This window comes from Heterodontus francisci, chromosome 4, assembly GCF_036365525.1.
Source record: "Heterodontus francisci isolate sHetFra1 chromosome 4, sHetFra1.hap1, whole genome shotgun sequence".
NCBI lineage: Eukaryota > Metazoa > Chordata > Chondrichthyes > Heterodontiformes > Heterodontidae > Heterodontus > Heterodontus francisci.
In genome coordinates, this window is record NC_090374.1 from 176,713,137 (window position 1) to 176,730,418 (window position 17,282).

The following is a 17,282-nucleotide window of genomic DNA, read 5'->3' on the forward strand; positions in this document are numbered from 1 at the left end:
GCATGATTTATATGGGGAAGGGGGAAGGGGTTAACCCTGCATGATTTGTATGGGGAAGGGGTTAACTCTGCATGATTTGTAAGGGGAAGGGGGGAAGGGGTTAACTCTGCATGATTTATATGGGGAAGGGGGAAGGGGTTAACTCTGCATGATTGAAATGGGGAAGGGGGAAGGAGTTAACCCTGCATGATTTGTATGGGGAAGGGGGGAATGGGTTAACTCAGTATGATTTATATGGGGAAGGGGGGAATGGGTTAACTCTGCATGATTTATATGGGGAAGGGGGGAATGGGTTAACTCTGCATGATTTAAATGGGGAAGGGGTTAACTCTGCATGATTTATATGGGGAAGGGAGAAGGAGTTAACCCTGCATGATTTGTATGGGGAAGGGGGGAATGGGTTAACTCTGCATGATTTATATGGGGAAGGGGGAAGAGGTTAACTCTGCATGATTTGTATGGGGAAGGGGTTAACACTGCATGATTTATATGGGGAAGGGGGAATGGATTAACTCTGCATGATTTATATGGGGAAGGGAGAAGGAGTTAACCCTGCATGATTTGTATGGGGAAGGGGGGAATGGGTTAACTCTGCATGATTTATACGGGGAAGGGGGGAATGGGTTAACTCTGCATGATTTATATGGGGAAAGGAGGAGGAGTTAACCCTGCATGATTTGTATGGGGAAGGGGGGAATGGGTTAACACTGCATGATTTGTATGGGGAAGGGGTTAACACTGCATGATTTATATGGGGAAGGGAGAAGGAGTTAACCCTGCATGAATTGTATGGGGAAGGGGGGAAGGGGTTAACTCTGCATGATTTATATGGGGAAGGGGGGAAGGGGTTAACTCTGCATGATTTATATGGGGAAGGGGTTAACTCTGCATGATTTATATGGGGAAGGGTTAACTCTGCATGATTTGTATGGGGAAGGGGTTAACTCTGCATGATTTACATGGGGAAGGGGGAAGGGGTTAACACTGCATGATTTGTATGGGGAAGGGGGGAATGGGTTAACTGCATGATTTGTATGGGGAAGGGGGGAATGGGTTAACTGCATGATTTGTATGAGGAAGAGGGAATGGGTTAACTCAGCATGATTTATTTGGGGAAGGGAGAAGGGGTTAACTCTGCATGATTTGTATGGGGAAGGGGTTAACACTGCATGATTTATATGGGGAAGGGGAAATGGGTTAACTCTGCATGATTTATATGGGGAAGGGCAAGGGGTTAGCTCTGCATGATTTGTATGGGGAAGGGGGAAGGGGTTAATCCTGCATGATTTGTATGGTGAAGAGGGGAAGGGGTTAACTCTGCTTAATTTATATGGGGGAAGGGGGGGAAGGGGTTAACCCTGCATGAATTATATGGGGAAGGGGGGAAGGGGTTAACTCTGCATGATTTATATGGGGAAGGGGGGAAGGGGTTAACTCTGTATGATTTATATGGGGAAGGGGGAAAGGGGTTAACTCTGCATGATTTATATGGGGAAGGGGGAAAGGGGTTAACTCTGCATGACTTCTATGGGGAAGGGGGAAGGGGTTAACTCTGCATGATTTGTATTGGGAAGGGGGAAGGGGTTAATCCTGCATGATTTGTATGGGGAAGGGGGGAAGGGGTTAACTCTGCATGATTTATATGGGGAAGGGGGGAAGGGGTTATCCCTGCATGATTTGTATGGGGAAGGAGGGAAGGGGGGAATGGGTTAACTCTGCATGAATTATATGGGGAAGGGGGGAAGGGGTTAACTCTGCATGAATTATATGGGGAAGGGGGAAGGGGTTAATGCTGCATGATTTGTATGGGGAAGGGGGAAAGGGGTTAACTCTGCATGATTTAAATGGGGAAGGGGTTAACTCTGCATGATTTATATGGGGAAGGGAGAAGGAGTTAACCCTGCATGATTTGTATGGGGAAGGGGGAATGGGTTAACTCTGCATGATTTATATGGGGAAGGGGTGAATAGGTTAACTGCATGATTTGTATGAGGAAGGGGGAATGGGTTAACTCAGCATGATTTATTTGGGGAAGGGAGAAGGGGTTAACTCTGCATGATTTGTATGGGGAAGGGGTTAACTCTGCATGATTTATATGGGGAAGGGGGAAGGGGTTAACACTGCATGATTTATATGGGGAAGGGGGAATGGGTTAATTCTGCATGATTTGTATGGGGAAGGGGTTAACTCTGCATGATTTATATGGGGAAGGGAGAAGGGGTTAACTCTGCATGATTTGTGTGGGGAAGGGGTTAACTCTGCATGATTTATATAGGGAAGGGGGAAAGGGGTTAACTCTGCATGATTTCTATGGGGAAGGGGGAAGGGGTTAACTCTGCATGATTTGTATGGGGAAGGGGGAAGGGGTTAATTCTGCATGATTTGTATGGGGAAGGGGGGAAGGGGTTAACTCTGCATGATTTGTATCGGGAAGGGGGAAAGGGGTTAACTCTGCATGATTTAAATGGGGAAGGGGTTAACTCTGCATGATTTGTAAGGGGAAGGGGGAAGGGGTTAACTCTGCATGATTTATATGGGGAAGGGGGAAGGGGTTAACCCTGCATGATTTGTATGGGGAAGGGGTTAACTCTGCATGATTTGTAAGGGGAAGGGGGGAAGGGGTTAACTCTGCATGATTTATATGGGGAAGGGGGAAGGGGTTAACTCTGCATGATTTATATGGGGAAGGGGGAAGGAGTTAACCCTGCATGATTTGTATGGGGAAGGGGGGAATGGGTTAACTCTGTATGATTTATATGGGGAAGGGGGGAATGGGTTAACTCTGCATGATTTATATGGGGAAGGGGGGAATGGGTTAACTCTGCATGATTTAAATGGGGAAGGGGTTAACTCTGCATGATTTATATGGGGAAGGGAGAAGGAGTTAACCCTGCATGATTTGTATGGGGAAGGGGGGAATGGGTTAACTCTGCATGATTTATATGGGGAAGGGGGAAGAGGTTAACTCTGCATGATTTATATGGGGAAGGGGGAAGGGGTTAACTCTGCTTAATTTATATGGGGAAGGGGGGAAGGGGTTAACCCTGCATGATTTGTATGGGGAAGGGGGGAAGGGGGGAATGGGTTAACTCTTCATGATTTGTATTGGGAAGGGGGAAAGGGGTTAACTCTGCATGATTTATATGGGGAAGGGGGAAGGGGTTAACCCTGCATGATTTATATGGGGAAGGGGGGAAGGGGTTAACTCTGCATGATTTATATGGGGAAGGGGTTAACCCTGCATGATTTGTTTGGGGAAGGGGGAATGGGTTAACCCTGCATGATTTGTATGGGGAAGGGGTTAACACTGCATGATTTATATGGGGAAGGGGGAATGGGTTAACTCTGCATGATTTATATGGGGAAGGGGAAGGGGTTAACCCTGCATGATTTGTATGGGGAAGGGGGGAATGGGTTAACTCTGTATGATTTATATGGGGAAGGGGGGAATGGGTTAACTCTGCATGATTTGTATTGGGAAGGGGGAAAGGGGTTAACTCTGCATGATTTAAATGGGGAAGGGGTTAACTCTGCATGATTTATATGGGGAAGGGAGAAGGAGTTAACCCTGCATGATTTGTATGGGGAAGGGGGGAATGGGTTAACTCTGCATGATTTATATGGGGAAGGGGGAAGAGGTTAACTCTGCATGATTTATATGGGGAAGGGGGAAGGGGTTAACTCTGCTTAATTTATATGGGGAAGGGGGGAAGGGGTTAACCCTGCATGATTTGTATGGGGAAGGGGGGAAGGGGGGAATGGGTTAACTCTTCATGATTTGTATTGGGAAGGGGGAAAGGGGTTAACTCTGCATGATTTAAATGGGGAAGGGGTTAACTCTGCATGATTTATATGGGGAAGGGGGAAGGGGTTAACCCTGCATGATTTATATGGGGAAGGGGGGAAGGGGTTAACTCTGCATGATTTATATGGGGAAGGGGTTAACCCTGCATGATTTGTTTGGGGAAGGGGGAATGGGTTAACCCTGCATGATTTGTATGGGGAAGGGGTTAACACTGCATGATTTATATGGGGAAGGGGGAATGGGTTAACTCTGCATGATTTATATGGGGAAGGGGTAGGGGTTAACTCTGCATGATTTGTATGGGGAAGGGGGAAGGGGTTAATCCTGCATGATTTGTATGGGGAAGGGGGGAAGGGGGGAATGGGTTAACTCTGCATGATTTATATCGGGAAGGGGGAAATGGGTTAACTCTGCATGATTTCTATGGGGAAGGGGAAGGGGTTAACTCTGCATGATTTGTATGGGGAAGGGGGAAGGGGTTAATCCTGCATGATTTGTATGGGGAAGGGGGGAAGGGGTTAACCCTGTATGATTTATATGGAGAATGGGGGAAGGGGTTAACTCTGCATGATTTATATGGAGAATGGGGGAAGGGGTTAACTCTGCATGATTTGTATGGGGGAGGGGGAAGGGGTTAACTCTGCATGATGTGTATGGGGGAGGGGGAAGGGGTTAACTCTGCATGATTTGTATGGGGAAGGGGGGAAGGGGTTAACTCTGCATGATTTATATGGAGAATGGGGGAAGGGGTTAACTCTGCATGATTTATATGGAGAATGGGGGAAGGGGTTAACTCTGCATGATTTGTATGGGGGAGGGGGAAGGGGTTAACTCTGCATGATTTGTATGGGGAAGGGGGGAAGGGGTTAACTCTGCATGATTTATATGGAGAAGGGGGAAGGGGTTAACTCTGCATGATTTATATGGAGAATGGGGAAGGGGTTAACACTGCATGATTTGTATGGGGAAGGGGTTAACCCCATGATTTGTATGGGGAGGGGGAAGGGGTTAACTCTGCATGATTTGTATGGGGAAGGGGGGAATTGGTTAACCCTGCATGATTTATATGTAGAAGGGGTTAACTCGGCATGATTTGTATGGGGAAGGGGAAGGGGTTAACTCTGCATGATTTATATGGGGAAGGGGGAAGGGGTTAATCCTGCATGATTTGTATGGGGAAGGGGGGAAGGGGTTAACTCTGCTTAATTTATATGGGGAAGGGGGGAAGGGGTTAACCCTGCATGATTTATATGGGGAAGGGGGGAAGGGGTTAACTCTGCATGATCTATATGGGGAAGGGGTTAACCCTGCATGATTTGTATGGGGAAGGGGGGAAGGGGTTAACTCTGCTTAATTTATATGGGGAAGGGGGGAAGGGGTTAACCCTGCATGATTTATATGGGGAAGGGGGGAAGGGGTTAACTCGGCATGATTTATATGGGGAAGGGGTTAACCCTGCATGATTTATATGGGGAAGGGGGGAAGGGGTTAACTCTGCATGATTTGTATGGGGAAGGGGGAAGGGGTTAACCCTGCATGATTTATATGGGGAAGGGGGGAAGGGGTTAACTCTGCATGATTTATTGGGGAAGGAGTTAACCCTGCATGATTTGTATGGGGAAGGGGGGAATGGGTTAACCCTGCATGATTTGTATGGGGAAGGGGGGAAGGGGGGGAAGGGGTTAACTCTGCATGATTTATATGGAGAATGGGGGAAGGGGTTAACTCTGCATGATTTATATGGAGAATGGGGGAAGGGGTTAACTCTGCATGATTTATATGGAGAAGGGGTTAACTCTGCATGATTTGTATGGGGAAAGGGAAGGGGTTAACTCTGCATAATTTATCTGGAGAAGGGGGGAATGGGTTAACCCTGCATGATTTGTATGGTGATGGGGAAGGGGTTAACTCTGCATGATTTGTATGGGGAAGGGGGGAATGGGTTAACCCTGCATGATTTATATGGAGAAGGGGTTAACTCTGCATGATTTGTATGGGGAAGGGGTTAACTCTGCATGATTTATATGGGGAAGGGGGAAGGGGTTAACTCTGCATGATTTATATGGAGAATGGGGGAAGGGGTTAACTCTGCATGATTTATATGGAGAATGGGGGAAGGGGTTAACTCTGCATGATTTATATGGAGAAGGGGTTAACTCTGCATGATTTGTATGGGGAAGGGGTTAACTCTGCATGATTTGTATGGGGAAGGGGAAGGGGTTAACTCTGCATGATTTATATGGGGAAGGGGGAAGGGTTCACTCTGCATGATTTGTATGGGGAAGGGGGGAAGGGGTTCACTCTGCATGATTTGTATGGGGAAGGGGGGAATGGGTTAACTCTGCATAATTTATATGGGGAAGGGGGGGAGGGGTTTACTCTACATGATTTGAATGGGGCGGGGGAAAGGGGTTAACCCTGCATGATTTGTATGAGGAATGGGGGAATGGGTTAACTCTGCATGAATTATATGGGGAAGTGGGGGAAGGGGTTATCTCTGCATGATTTGTATGGAGAAGGGGTTAACCCTGCATGATTTGTATGGGGAAGGAGGGAAGGGGTTAACCCTGCATGATTTGTATGGGGAAGGGGGGAAGGGGTTAACCCTGCGTGATTTGTATGGGGAAGGGGGAAGGGGTTAACCCTGCATGATTTATATGGGGAAGGGGGGAAGGGGTTAACTCTGCATGATTTATTGGGGAAGGAGTTAACCCTGCATGATTTGTATGGGGAAGGGGGGAATGGGTTAACCCTGCATGATTTGTATGGGGAAGGGGGGAAGGGGGGGAAGGGGTTAACTCTGCATGATTTATATGGAGAATGGGGGAAGGGGTTAACTCTGCATGATTTATATGGAGAATGGGCGAAGGGGTTAACTCTGCATGATTTATATGGAGAAGGGGTTAACTCTGCATGATTTGTATGGGGAAAGGGAAGGGGTTAACTCTGCATGATTTATCTGGAGAAGGGGGGAATGGGTTAACCCTGCATGATTTGTATGGGGAAGGGGGGAAGGGGTTAACTCTGCTTGATTTATATGGAGAAGGGGGAAGGGATTAACTCTGCATGATTTATATGGAGAATGGGGGAAGGGGTTAACTCTGCATGATTTATATGGAGAAGGGGTTAACTCTGCATGATTTGTATGGGGAAAGGGAAGGGGTTAACTCTGCATGATTTATCTGGAGAAGGGGGGAATGGGTTAACCCTGCATGATTTGTATGGTGATGGGGAAGGGGTTAACTCTGCATGATTTGTATGGGGAAGGGGGGAATGGGTTAACCCTGCATGATTTATATGGAGAAGGGGTTAACTCTGCATGATTTGTATGGGGAAGGGGTTAACTCTGCATGATTTATATGGGGAAGGGGGAAGGGGTTAACTCTGCATGATTTATATGGAGAATGGGGGAAGGGGTTAACTCTGCATGATTTATATGGAGAATGGGGGAAGGGGTTAACTCTGCATGATTTATATGGAGAAGGGGTTAACTCTGCATGATTTGTATGGGGAAGGGGAAGGGGTTAACTCTGCATGATTTGTATGGGGAAGGGGAAGGGGTTAACTCTGCATGATTTATATGGGGAAGGGGGAAGGGGTTCACTCTGCATGATTTGTATGGGGAAGGGGGGAAGGGGTTCACTCTGCATGATTTATATGGGGAAGGGGGGGAGGGGTTTACTCTACATGATTTGAATGGGGCGGGGGAAAGGGGTTAACCCTGCATGATTTGTATGAGGAATGGGGGAATGGGTTAACTCTGCATGAATTATATGGGGAAGTGGGGGAAGGGGTTATCTCTGCATGATTTGTATGGAGAAGGGGTTAACCCTGCATGATTTGTATGGGGAAGGAGGGAAGGGGTTAACCCTGCATGATTTGTATGGGGAAGGGGGGAAGGGGTTAACCCTGCGTGATTTGTATGGGGAAGGGGGAAGGGGTTAACTCTGCATGAATTATGTGGGGAAGGGGGTAAGTGGGGAAGGGGTTAAACCTGCGTGATTTATTTGGGGAAGGGGGGAAGGGGTTAACCCTGCATGATTGGTATGGGGAAGGGGGGAAGGGGTTAACCCTGCGTGATTTACTTGGGGAAGTGGGGGAAGGGGTTAACCCTGCGTGATTTATTTGGGGAAGGGGTGAACTCTGCATGATGTTGAATTGTTTGCAGGGCTGGCTGCCTTTTAAAAATGGTGCCAGCAACTGCTCCAACATCAGGTGATGCCGTGAATGGTGTTGCCAATGCTGCCCCTGCCACATGATTGGGTGAAGGGAGGGCACTGTCATTCATATGTTAAGTGGCCGCCTGCCACATAATTGCAGTGGCACTGGTCCCGTGCGGAGCGGCCGCCAAATATCCATCCCAAATGGTGGTAGCAGTTTGGAACTCTCCTCCACAAATGGCAGTTGATGTTAGATTAATTGTTCATTTTAAATCTCAGATTGATAGATTCTTGCTTACCAAAACTATTAAGGGACATGGGGCATAGATGGGATGGAGTGAGGTCACAGATCAGCCATGATCTCTTTGAAGGGCAGAACAGTTTTTGAGGGGCTGAATGTCCTCCTCCTGGTTTTATGTTTCTATACGATTTCACTGTCCCCGATTTAGTCTTGCCTGATGTCAATAATGGATACCAAAAAATGGACAACTGCTCCATTCCTAGCACTTTACCCCCCTGGTTCTTTACATCAGAAAGAAGTCTCCTTCCTCTCATAGTGGCTGAGAAATTCCTCAGTACTGCAAGTGTTACTTTACCTGGAAAAATGTCAGAAATCCTGAGCATGTTCCAGGAATTTCCTGGCTAACGATGAATGATAAAGACTCATGTTTAGGTACTTGCCTTGCTCAGCCTGTACGTCATCTGGTGCTGTTCTAGTTATCTACAAGGGGGATTTTGTGATCTGGAAGCTCCTAGCAAAAGGATCAGGGTATCATGAGGATTTGTTATTCTCCATTCATTCAAATTAACGGATGGAAAACTAGGTTTGTTGGAATGCACCCCCCCCCCCCCCCCCTCCATTGAATTTTGGAACCGTTCTGCTTTAATTAAAATTGCACAACTAGAAATTTTGCAAGTCCACAAATCTAACTCAGTCATTGAATGATACAACACGGAAGGAGGCCATTTGCCCCTTTTGCCTTTGCTAGCTCTTGTAAAGAACTTTCTAATTTGCCCCACTCCCTCTTGCTCTTTCCCCATATCTCTGAAAATTTGTCCTTTTCAAGTATTTATCCTTTCCCTTTTGAAAGTTACTACTGAATGTGTTTCCACTGCTCTTTTGGGCAATGCATTCCAGATCACAACAACTTGCTGGTTAAATAAATTCTCATCATCTCCTCTGATTTATTTTGCCAATTATCTTGAATCTGTGTCCTCTACATACTGATACTCCCGCCAGTGAAAACAGTTTCTCCTTATTAACTCTATCAAAACCCTTCATAATTCTGATCACCAGTATAAAATCTCCCCTAAACCATCTCTGCTTCAAAGAGAACAACCCCAGCTTCTCCAGTCTCTCCACATAACTGAAATTCCTCTTCACTGGTACTCTAGTAAATCTCCTGTGCACCCTCTCAAAGACCTTGACATCCGTCCTAAAGTGCGGTGCCCCAGAACTGAACACAGAGTTCTGAGTTCCCCAGAACTCCAACAGAGACCTAACTAGTGATTTATGAAGGACTGGATTTTGTGCAGGCAGAGGGGGTCCAGACACTGCACCCAAAAGAACAAAGAACAAAGAAAATTACAGCACAGGAACAGGCCCTTCGGCCCTCCAAGCCTACGCCGATCCAAATCCTCTATCTAAACCTGTCGCCTATTTTCTAAGGGTCTGTATCTCTTTACTTACTGCCCATTCATGTATCTGTCTAGATACATCTTAAAAGACGCTATCGTGCCCGCGTCTACCACCTCCGCTGGCAAAGCGTTCCATGCACCCACCACCCTCTGCGTAAAGAAATTTCCACGCATATCCCCCCTAAACTTTTCCCCTTTCACTTTGAACCCGTGTCCCCTTGTAATTGAATCCCCCACTCTGGGATAAAGCTTCTTGCTATCCACTCTGTTTATACCTCTCATGATTTTGTACACCTCAATCAGGTCCCCCCTCAACCTCCGTCTTTCTCATGAAAATAATCCTAATCTACTCAACCTCTCTTCATAGCTAGCGCCCTCCATACCAGGCAACATCCTGGTGAATCTCCTCTGCACCCTCTCCAAAGCATCCACATCCTTTTGGTAATGTGGCGACCAGAACTGCACGCAGTATTCCAAATGTGGCCGAACCAAAGTCCTATACAACTGTAACATGACCTGCCAACTCTTGTACTCAATACCCCGTCCGATGAAGGAAAGCATGCCGTATGCCTTCTTGACCACTCTATTGACCTGCGTTGCCACCTTCAGGGAACAATGGACCTGAACACCCAAATCTCTCTGTACATCAATTTTCCCCAGGACTTTTCCATTTACTGTATAGTTCACTCTTGAATTGGATCTTCCAAAATGCATCACCTCGCATTTGCCCTGATTGAACTCCATCTGCCATTTCTCTGCCCAACTCTCCAGTCTATCTATATTCTGCTGTATTCTCTGACAGTCCCCTTCAGTATCTGCTACTCCACCAATCTTAGTGTCGTCTGCAAACTTGCTAATCAGACCACCTATACTTTCCTCCAAATCATTTATGTATATCACAAACAACAGTGGTCCCAGCACGGATCCCTGTGGAACACCACTGGTCACACGTCTCCATTTTGAGAAACTCCCTTCCACTGCTACTCTCTGTCTCCTGTTGCCCAGCCAGTTCTTTATCCATCTAGCTAGTACACCTTGGACCCCATGCGCCTTCACTTTGATGAGGGGAACCCCACATCGGCTCTTTGGAGGGCCCCCAGCTGTATTTTGCTCGGGCAATTAACTGCCTGGTGCCAGGGTTCCTGTCCCTTTAAGGATGGGGATCATGCCTCCAAGAGCTGTCAGGAGCAGTGGCCACTGCTGGAACTGCAGCAGTCACCCCACAAAGAGCAGCATTGGAGCCCAGACTGCAGGTAAATGGGGGTGGGCTTGCCGGGATCACTAAGGCAGACCCCAGTGAAGCAAGGTGGGAGAAGAGGTGGTTGGCGTGGATTGTTGAGGGCAAGGGGGTTGGCGATGGGAAAGGGCGGCTTTTGCTGCCAGGAACCCTCCGTAGTCCACAGAATGCCCACGGAGGAGGGTGCCCCCAATACTGGGTGGCCTCCTCACATCGCAGAGGCACCTCCCCTGCTGCTGTAAAATGCCAGCAACGGTAGGAAGAGGCCATTAATTGGCCACTAAGGGGCCTCAATTGGCCTCTGGGCAGGAAGGCCGACCTCGGCCTTCCCCGTCCCAGACCAAATTGGTTGGCGTCAGGAAGGTGACAGGCACTCCACCCCCTGCCTTCCCACACAATTTTATGAGCATCCACCACCCCCCACCCCCCCACCCCCCCACCCCCCCACCCTGCCTCTGTTCCTGTCCCTCGGGGGTCCATAAAATTCAGCCCAAAGATTTAACATAATGTCCTTGCTTTTAGACTCTATGTCTTTGTGTATGTAAACCCTCAGGTCTCTCTGTCCCTGCACCCCTTTAAAATTGTACCACGTATTGAAATATTAGATCTGCAAGAACTGTAAGTGTTGCAATCTAATCAGGCTTTGCTTCTGTGTGAACGAAAGGAAATATGAGAAGTTATTTTTTTCTGCTATGTTAAGTTTTGCTCTGGGCGATTAATGTTCAACACTTTGGATTAACTCCAGCCATCTCTGTCACAAAGGATTGAAAACAGAACCATGAGGAATGATTTACATTTGGAGAACTGTCCCATGAGCAAGCACACTCAACTCAGCTTTATAGATGCCTTTATGACTGTTGACTACCAAAGGTGGAGTACACAACAAAAACAACGTATTTATCAAGCACCTTTAATGTCCTAAGATTTCACATGAGTGTTATCAAACAAAATTTTGACACCAAATCACATAAGGAGATATTAAGGCAGGTGACCAAAGGCTTGGTCAAAGAGGAGAGTTTTAAGGAATGTCTTAAAGGAGGAGAGAAAGGTGGAGAGCCGGAGAGGATTAGGGAGGGAATTTCAGAGCTTAGGGCCTAGGCAGCTGAAGGCATGGCTGCCAATGGTGGAACGATTAAATCTGGGGATGCATAAGAGGCCAGAATTGGAGGAGCGCAGAGATTTCAGAGGGTTATAGGGCTGGAGGAGGACTTGGTGATAGTGACACTCCCAACAAAATCTTGAAACAAACAACATTACTGTACACCATAAGGGTTAACTTACTGATATCCACTGTTGCAGGTATATGAAACTGTGGAGAGGTATGTGATCCCATTCATGTCGTATCTACCACTGTCAGTATCCTGTGGAGTAGGGCACATCAGAGGTTCACAAGTAGGTGTTTCATGACTCCAACTACCATTTGCTAAACAAGAGATTTCTGCTGCTCCAGACAACACATATCCCTTATTGCAACTATAAAAAGGAAGAAAAGTGGCATTTATTCTTTCTGTAGGAAAGGATCCAAAAAAGATCTTTGGCAAATGTTATATGGAATTACATAGAATTTTACAGCACAGAAACAGGCCATTTGGCCCAACAGGTTTATGTGTTTAGTGTTTATGCTCCACGTGATCCTCCACTCATCCAACTTCATCTCACCCCATCAGCATAACCCTATATTCCTTTCTCCCTCATGTGTTTATCTAGCTTCCACTTAAATACCTCGATGCTATTCACCTCAACCACTCCTTGCGCTATTGTGGTAGTGAATTTGCAATTGAGGTAGCATAGGCCGGAATTTTACATTGGGTCAGAGGCTCCGCCCACCAGCTGAAAAGTCTGTGGCAAGCCCGCCTCCGCCGGGCCTGGGGAGCCAGGTTGGGATTTGTCACTCCCCAGGCCCTTAATTGGTCTTGGGTGGGATTTTTTCCTCCTTGAAGCAAGAAGTTTTGTCTAATGGAGCTGCCGGCCAATCAGGGGTTCAGGCAGCTCTTAGTCCCAGCAGCGCCATCAGGAGCGGTGGGCCACTGCTGGGACTACACCCAGCCTTCGCAAGATAGAGGAAGGATGGCCCCGGAACTCAGGTAAGTTTTTGGGGCCTCACCGGGGATAATCGGCCGGGCCCCGGCAAGGCAAGGGGGGGTTGATTGGGGGGAGCAGGGAGTGTTGTACGTTGGGGGCGGTTGGGGCTTTGGGGGTGGCCCTCCGTGTGGCACAGGGTTCCGATCAGGATGGGTTCCCTCCCCTAGCCCTTAAGAAAGCTGTCTGGTTTCACCAGGTGGGGTTCTTGCCGTCTGGCTGCCGAGGGTAAAATACCTGCGGCGGTGGGAGGAGGGCCTTAAGTGCCAGTTAATTGGCCACTTAAGGGCCTTGATTGGCCTGGGACAGGCAAACTGTTTCTTGCAGCCACCGCCCAGCATAAAATTGCAGCCAGGGCGGGAGGGGATCGAGAAAGGCCCCGCCCCCCCCCCCCCCCCGGCTGCCTCCCACTCAATTTTACGCACCCTCCGACCCCCAACCCCACTCATTGGGGAGGCCCTTAAAATTCTGGCCATAGTTTCTGAGCACAAAGTTAGCGTTTAAGGAATGCATCTTAAAGTTGATTAAACATACATGAATGGATAACCATGAGTATTACAGTATACTCTATCAGTGCTAGAAACATTTCAACATCTGTTATTTCCTTGACATGCTAAATATTTTTCATCATAACACACTAATATGCAAAAATCAACAAAAAAATACTGGAGGCTGAAATATGGTCACATGTGCATCAAACCACTGAGGAAGAGAAGTGAGGGGAGTGGGCAACTTGATTATGTGCTAGACTCCAGAATATGTATCATTAATTTATGATAATGAGACATGCTGATGTCACAGGCTATTCGAATTCCGTTATTGGCCCAGATATTTGCAGCCAAACAGAATCAAGACTCAAACTGAAGTGACTTCAGGTATGATGTAATAAACAGTGCTCATTGGCTGACTGAGGCTGAGCCCTATGGATAATATGGTCCCAGGGCTGATCTCTGGCTAGTGCTGAGTTAGCTCATCTCAGCTGAGGCAATAGCAGATGTGCTACCATTGGTTTCCTTGGTTTGGGTGGTGAAAGTTGGCTGAGTTACCAGTAGATGCTGGTCCCAGCAGGAATTGCATGTGCAACAGCATCAGATGGCAAGATTGAGCTCAGCTGTGATATTAAAATCCATATGTGAACAATGGCCAATTGGGTGAGGTGTTTGAGTACATGCAGCCCCTGTGGAACCAGACCCCAGCAAGGGGCCACCAACTTCAACTCAGGAGGGTAGAAAATTAGCAAGAAAAGAAATAAAGGAACCAAAATATTATGATGTAATGACCTGCACTGTATCATTCAGGGGATGCGGGGGAGTGGAGAACATCCAATCAAGTAGGTTCTACTGCAGTTTCAGTAACCTAATGGCGTCTGGGTGGGCTTTTTAGCTCAGTGTAAGGAGACAAGGATCAATTCACCCTGTCCTTAATGAGCCAGGGAGCTGGAATGTAACTGGTGCAGAGGAGGAGGGAATTGGGGGAGAATGCCATGCACCAATTTCCTTCTGGCTACAGTTCCTCACTCCTACATTTGGGAGCTGAAACACTTGCACCTACTCCTTGCATGAGCCTCATTAGGCTCCAGATGTAATGCATAAGTATCTGAATGAGCGTGAAGCAGAATTCCCTGGCGTTTGTGCCACTTCTGACCTCTTGATGGAGGGAAGCTCGTTGATGAAGCAGCTGAAGATGGTTGGACCTAGGACACTACCCTGAGGAACTCCTGCAGTGATGTCCTGCAGCTGAGATGATTGACCTCCAACAACCACAACTATCTTCCTTTGCGCTAGGTATGACTCCAACCAGCGGAGAGCTTCCCCCCTCCGATATTGACCATCTTCAGTTTTACTTGGTCAAGGGGGGCAAGGGGGGAAAGGAGGGATGGAAGAGGAGAAACTCCTTTGAAAGACCTTTTTGTACCTGTACACCACCTTCCCACCAAAGGTGAAGTCAGTCCCTTCATTTGTACCATTTGCTGGAATACCAGGTACCCCACAGGATCGAGCTAGGAAGAAAAGATCACATTGCCATAAATAAGTAATAATAGAAAAATGATAATGCTAAAACTCTAGTATGTAATGTGGATACAGGTATGCAGGGCAAAGAACAAATGGTGGGGAAGGATGTGCAAATTGGTCTTCATTGAAAGTGCAAGATGAGTGATAGCAAATCTGCAGTTCCTCTTACAGCTTGCTGCCTGTCCCACTGGCTTTCCTATTGACTTCAATGGAAAGTCGGGGGTGTAAAATGCCCTGCCAATTCACTATTGTCCGCTTCGTGCTTTCAATGAAGACTAATTTTCCCCCTCCCACCGCAGTTTGTTCAGGGAACATCCACATTTGGGTCCAAACTACAAACAGGCAACATCCCTAAATATGTCTCATTGATGAGACATAATCAGCAATCTCCCGATTACATTCAATTTAGGTATTCATTTCCACTGCACAACTGATGATTTTAACAATATTTCTTGCTGCATTTATACTAAAGCTACACCCGGGGCAAAAGCTGCGAAACCAGCTCCAGGTGTGTGAGATTCTCCTTATAGACTGGGTGAACAATTCACTAAACATCCCCATCCAGTCCACAAGCATGAACTTCTGCTTCCAGTCACTTGCCATTTTAATTCTCCATTCCCACTCTGAGCTTTCGGCCCTCGGCCTCCTACATGGTTCCAATGAAGCTTAATGCAAGCTGGAGGAACAGGAACCTCATCATTTTACAAGGAACTTCAGTTTAATCAAAACAGAAAACACTGGAAATACTCAGCCAGTCAGGCAACATCAGTGGGGACAGTAAGAGAGTTAACACTTCAGGTCAATGACCTTTCATCAGAGCAGTTCTTATGAAAGCTCATCGACCTGAAATGTTAACTTGTTCCTCTCGCCACAAATGCTGCCTGACCTGTCGAGCATTTCCAGCATTTTCCATTTTTTATTTCAGGTGATATTCTATTTCTATAGCTGAGTGGTTTAAAGGTGCTAGATTAAAGGCTCCAGTCACTGTGGGAACCTGCATCAAATCCCATTGCTGCCAGAATTTCTGGATGGGTTTATTTTAATTCTTTTCTGCAAACAGCGATTGATGCTCGATCAAGTGTTAATTTGAAATCTGATATTGTTACGACCAGGTGAGAAAGGTGTCGAGAGTTCCCTCTCAGCTTTCACCTGGTCTTACCGTAACAGGGTTCAATTTTAAACACATCGTATTTTTAGTTCTCCCTTGGTGAATCCTTGTTCACCACTTTCCAATTATAAGGCAAAGAAACCAGACCAAACAGGTTTTCTTAGATTTAAAAAAGAAAGGTTGAAATTTATTAAACTTGAACTTAAACTCTAATTTGGTTGATGCCTACAGGTACACGATGCGCCCATGCTAGCATGCATACATGACACATACATGCAAATAGAGACAAAAAAGAGCAGAAGAAAAATAAAGTGGAAAAATTTGAGGCAATATCTGAAGAGTTTTTTGTTAAGGTTCTTCGAGCTCACTGTAGAGTCCTTGATTGTAGGTAGATCTTGTTTTTCATTGGGACGCAGTATTCTTCTTAAACCTTGTTCACTGTAGGAGACTTTTCTCTCTTGGGGTTCATGTGTCTTCAGTGGATTCAGAGGCTTGTGAGAAAGAGATGGTAGCAGGCAGGAGAGATCTTCTCAGTCCAGGAGCAAACAGACCCTCTGAGTTCAAACTTTCTGTGGCGAGTTCAAAAAGGCCTGGAACAGCCAGTTAGTCATGTGACCAGCTGGTCCAACCAGTCCTGGCTGCTGCGGATTGCATCACCCCAGCAGGCCCTGGAATGTGTGTGGCACAGTGGCGCAGTGGTTACCACCGCAGCCTCACAGGGACCCAGGTTCAATTCTGGGTACTGCCTGTGTGGAGTTTGCAAGTTCTCCCTGTGACCGCGTGGGTTTTCGCCGGGTGCTCCGGTTTCCTCCCATCGCCAAAGACTTGCAGGTGATAGGTAAATTGGCCATTGTAAATTGCCCCTAGTGTAAGTAGGTGGTAGGGAATATGGGATTACTGTAGGGTTAGTATAAATGGGTGGTTCTCGGTCGGCACAGACTCGGTGGGCCGAAGGGCCTGTTTCAGTGCTGTGTCTCTAAATAAATAAAATAAATAAATACCCTCACTGTTCGGTGATCAACATCCATTGTGGATTGAATGTGTCAGGGAATGGTCCTTTGTCTACACAAGCACCGTCTGTTCGTATGCAAATGATTTTTCCAGCCACAGCTGATCTGTTCAACAAGTCATTTCCTCTCTCCAGCAACAGTTGAAAATCAACTGTTATCATATCATATGATAAAACCAATGTGCCTCATTCTTGACAGGTGGGGGCCTGCATGGCAATATTGATAGACTGTTG

The 17,282-nt window shown here is 46.9% G+C and overlaps 1 protein-coding gene across 3 annotated transcripts in view; it reads right to left on the reverse strand.

The window, feature by feature from the left end:
* svep1 (sushi, von Willebrand factor type A, EGF and pentraxin domain containing 1) overlaps positions 1–17,282 on the reverse strand; it is a 292,595-nt gene that overhangs the window by 85,049 nt on the left and 190,264 nt on the right. For all 3 annotated transcript variants that reach the window (XM_068030634.1, XM_068030635.1, XM_068030633.1), the window contains 2 exons: positions 14,834–14,918; positions 12,122–12,313 (listed from right to left, as the gene is read on the reverse strand). In XM_068030634.1, coding sequence (XP_067886735.1) covers positions 12,122–12,313; positions 14,834–14,918 — 277 coding nt within the window. The remainder of the gene's footprint in view (positions 1–12,121; positions 12,314–14,833; positions 14,919–17,282) is intronic.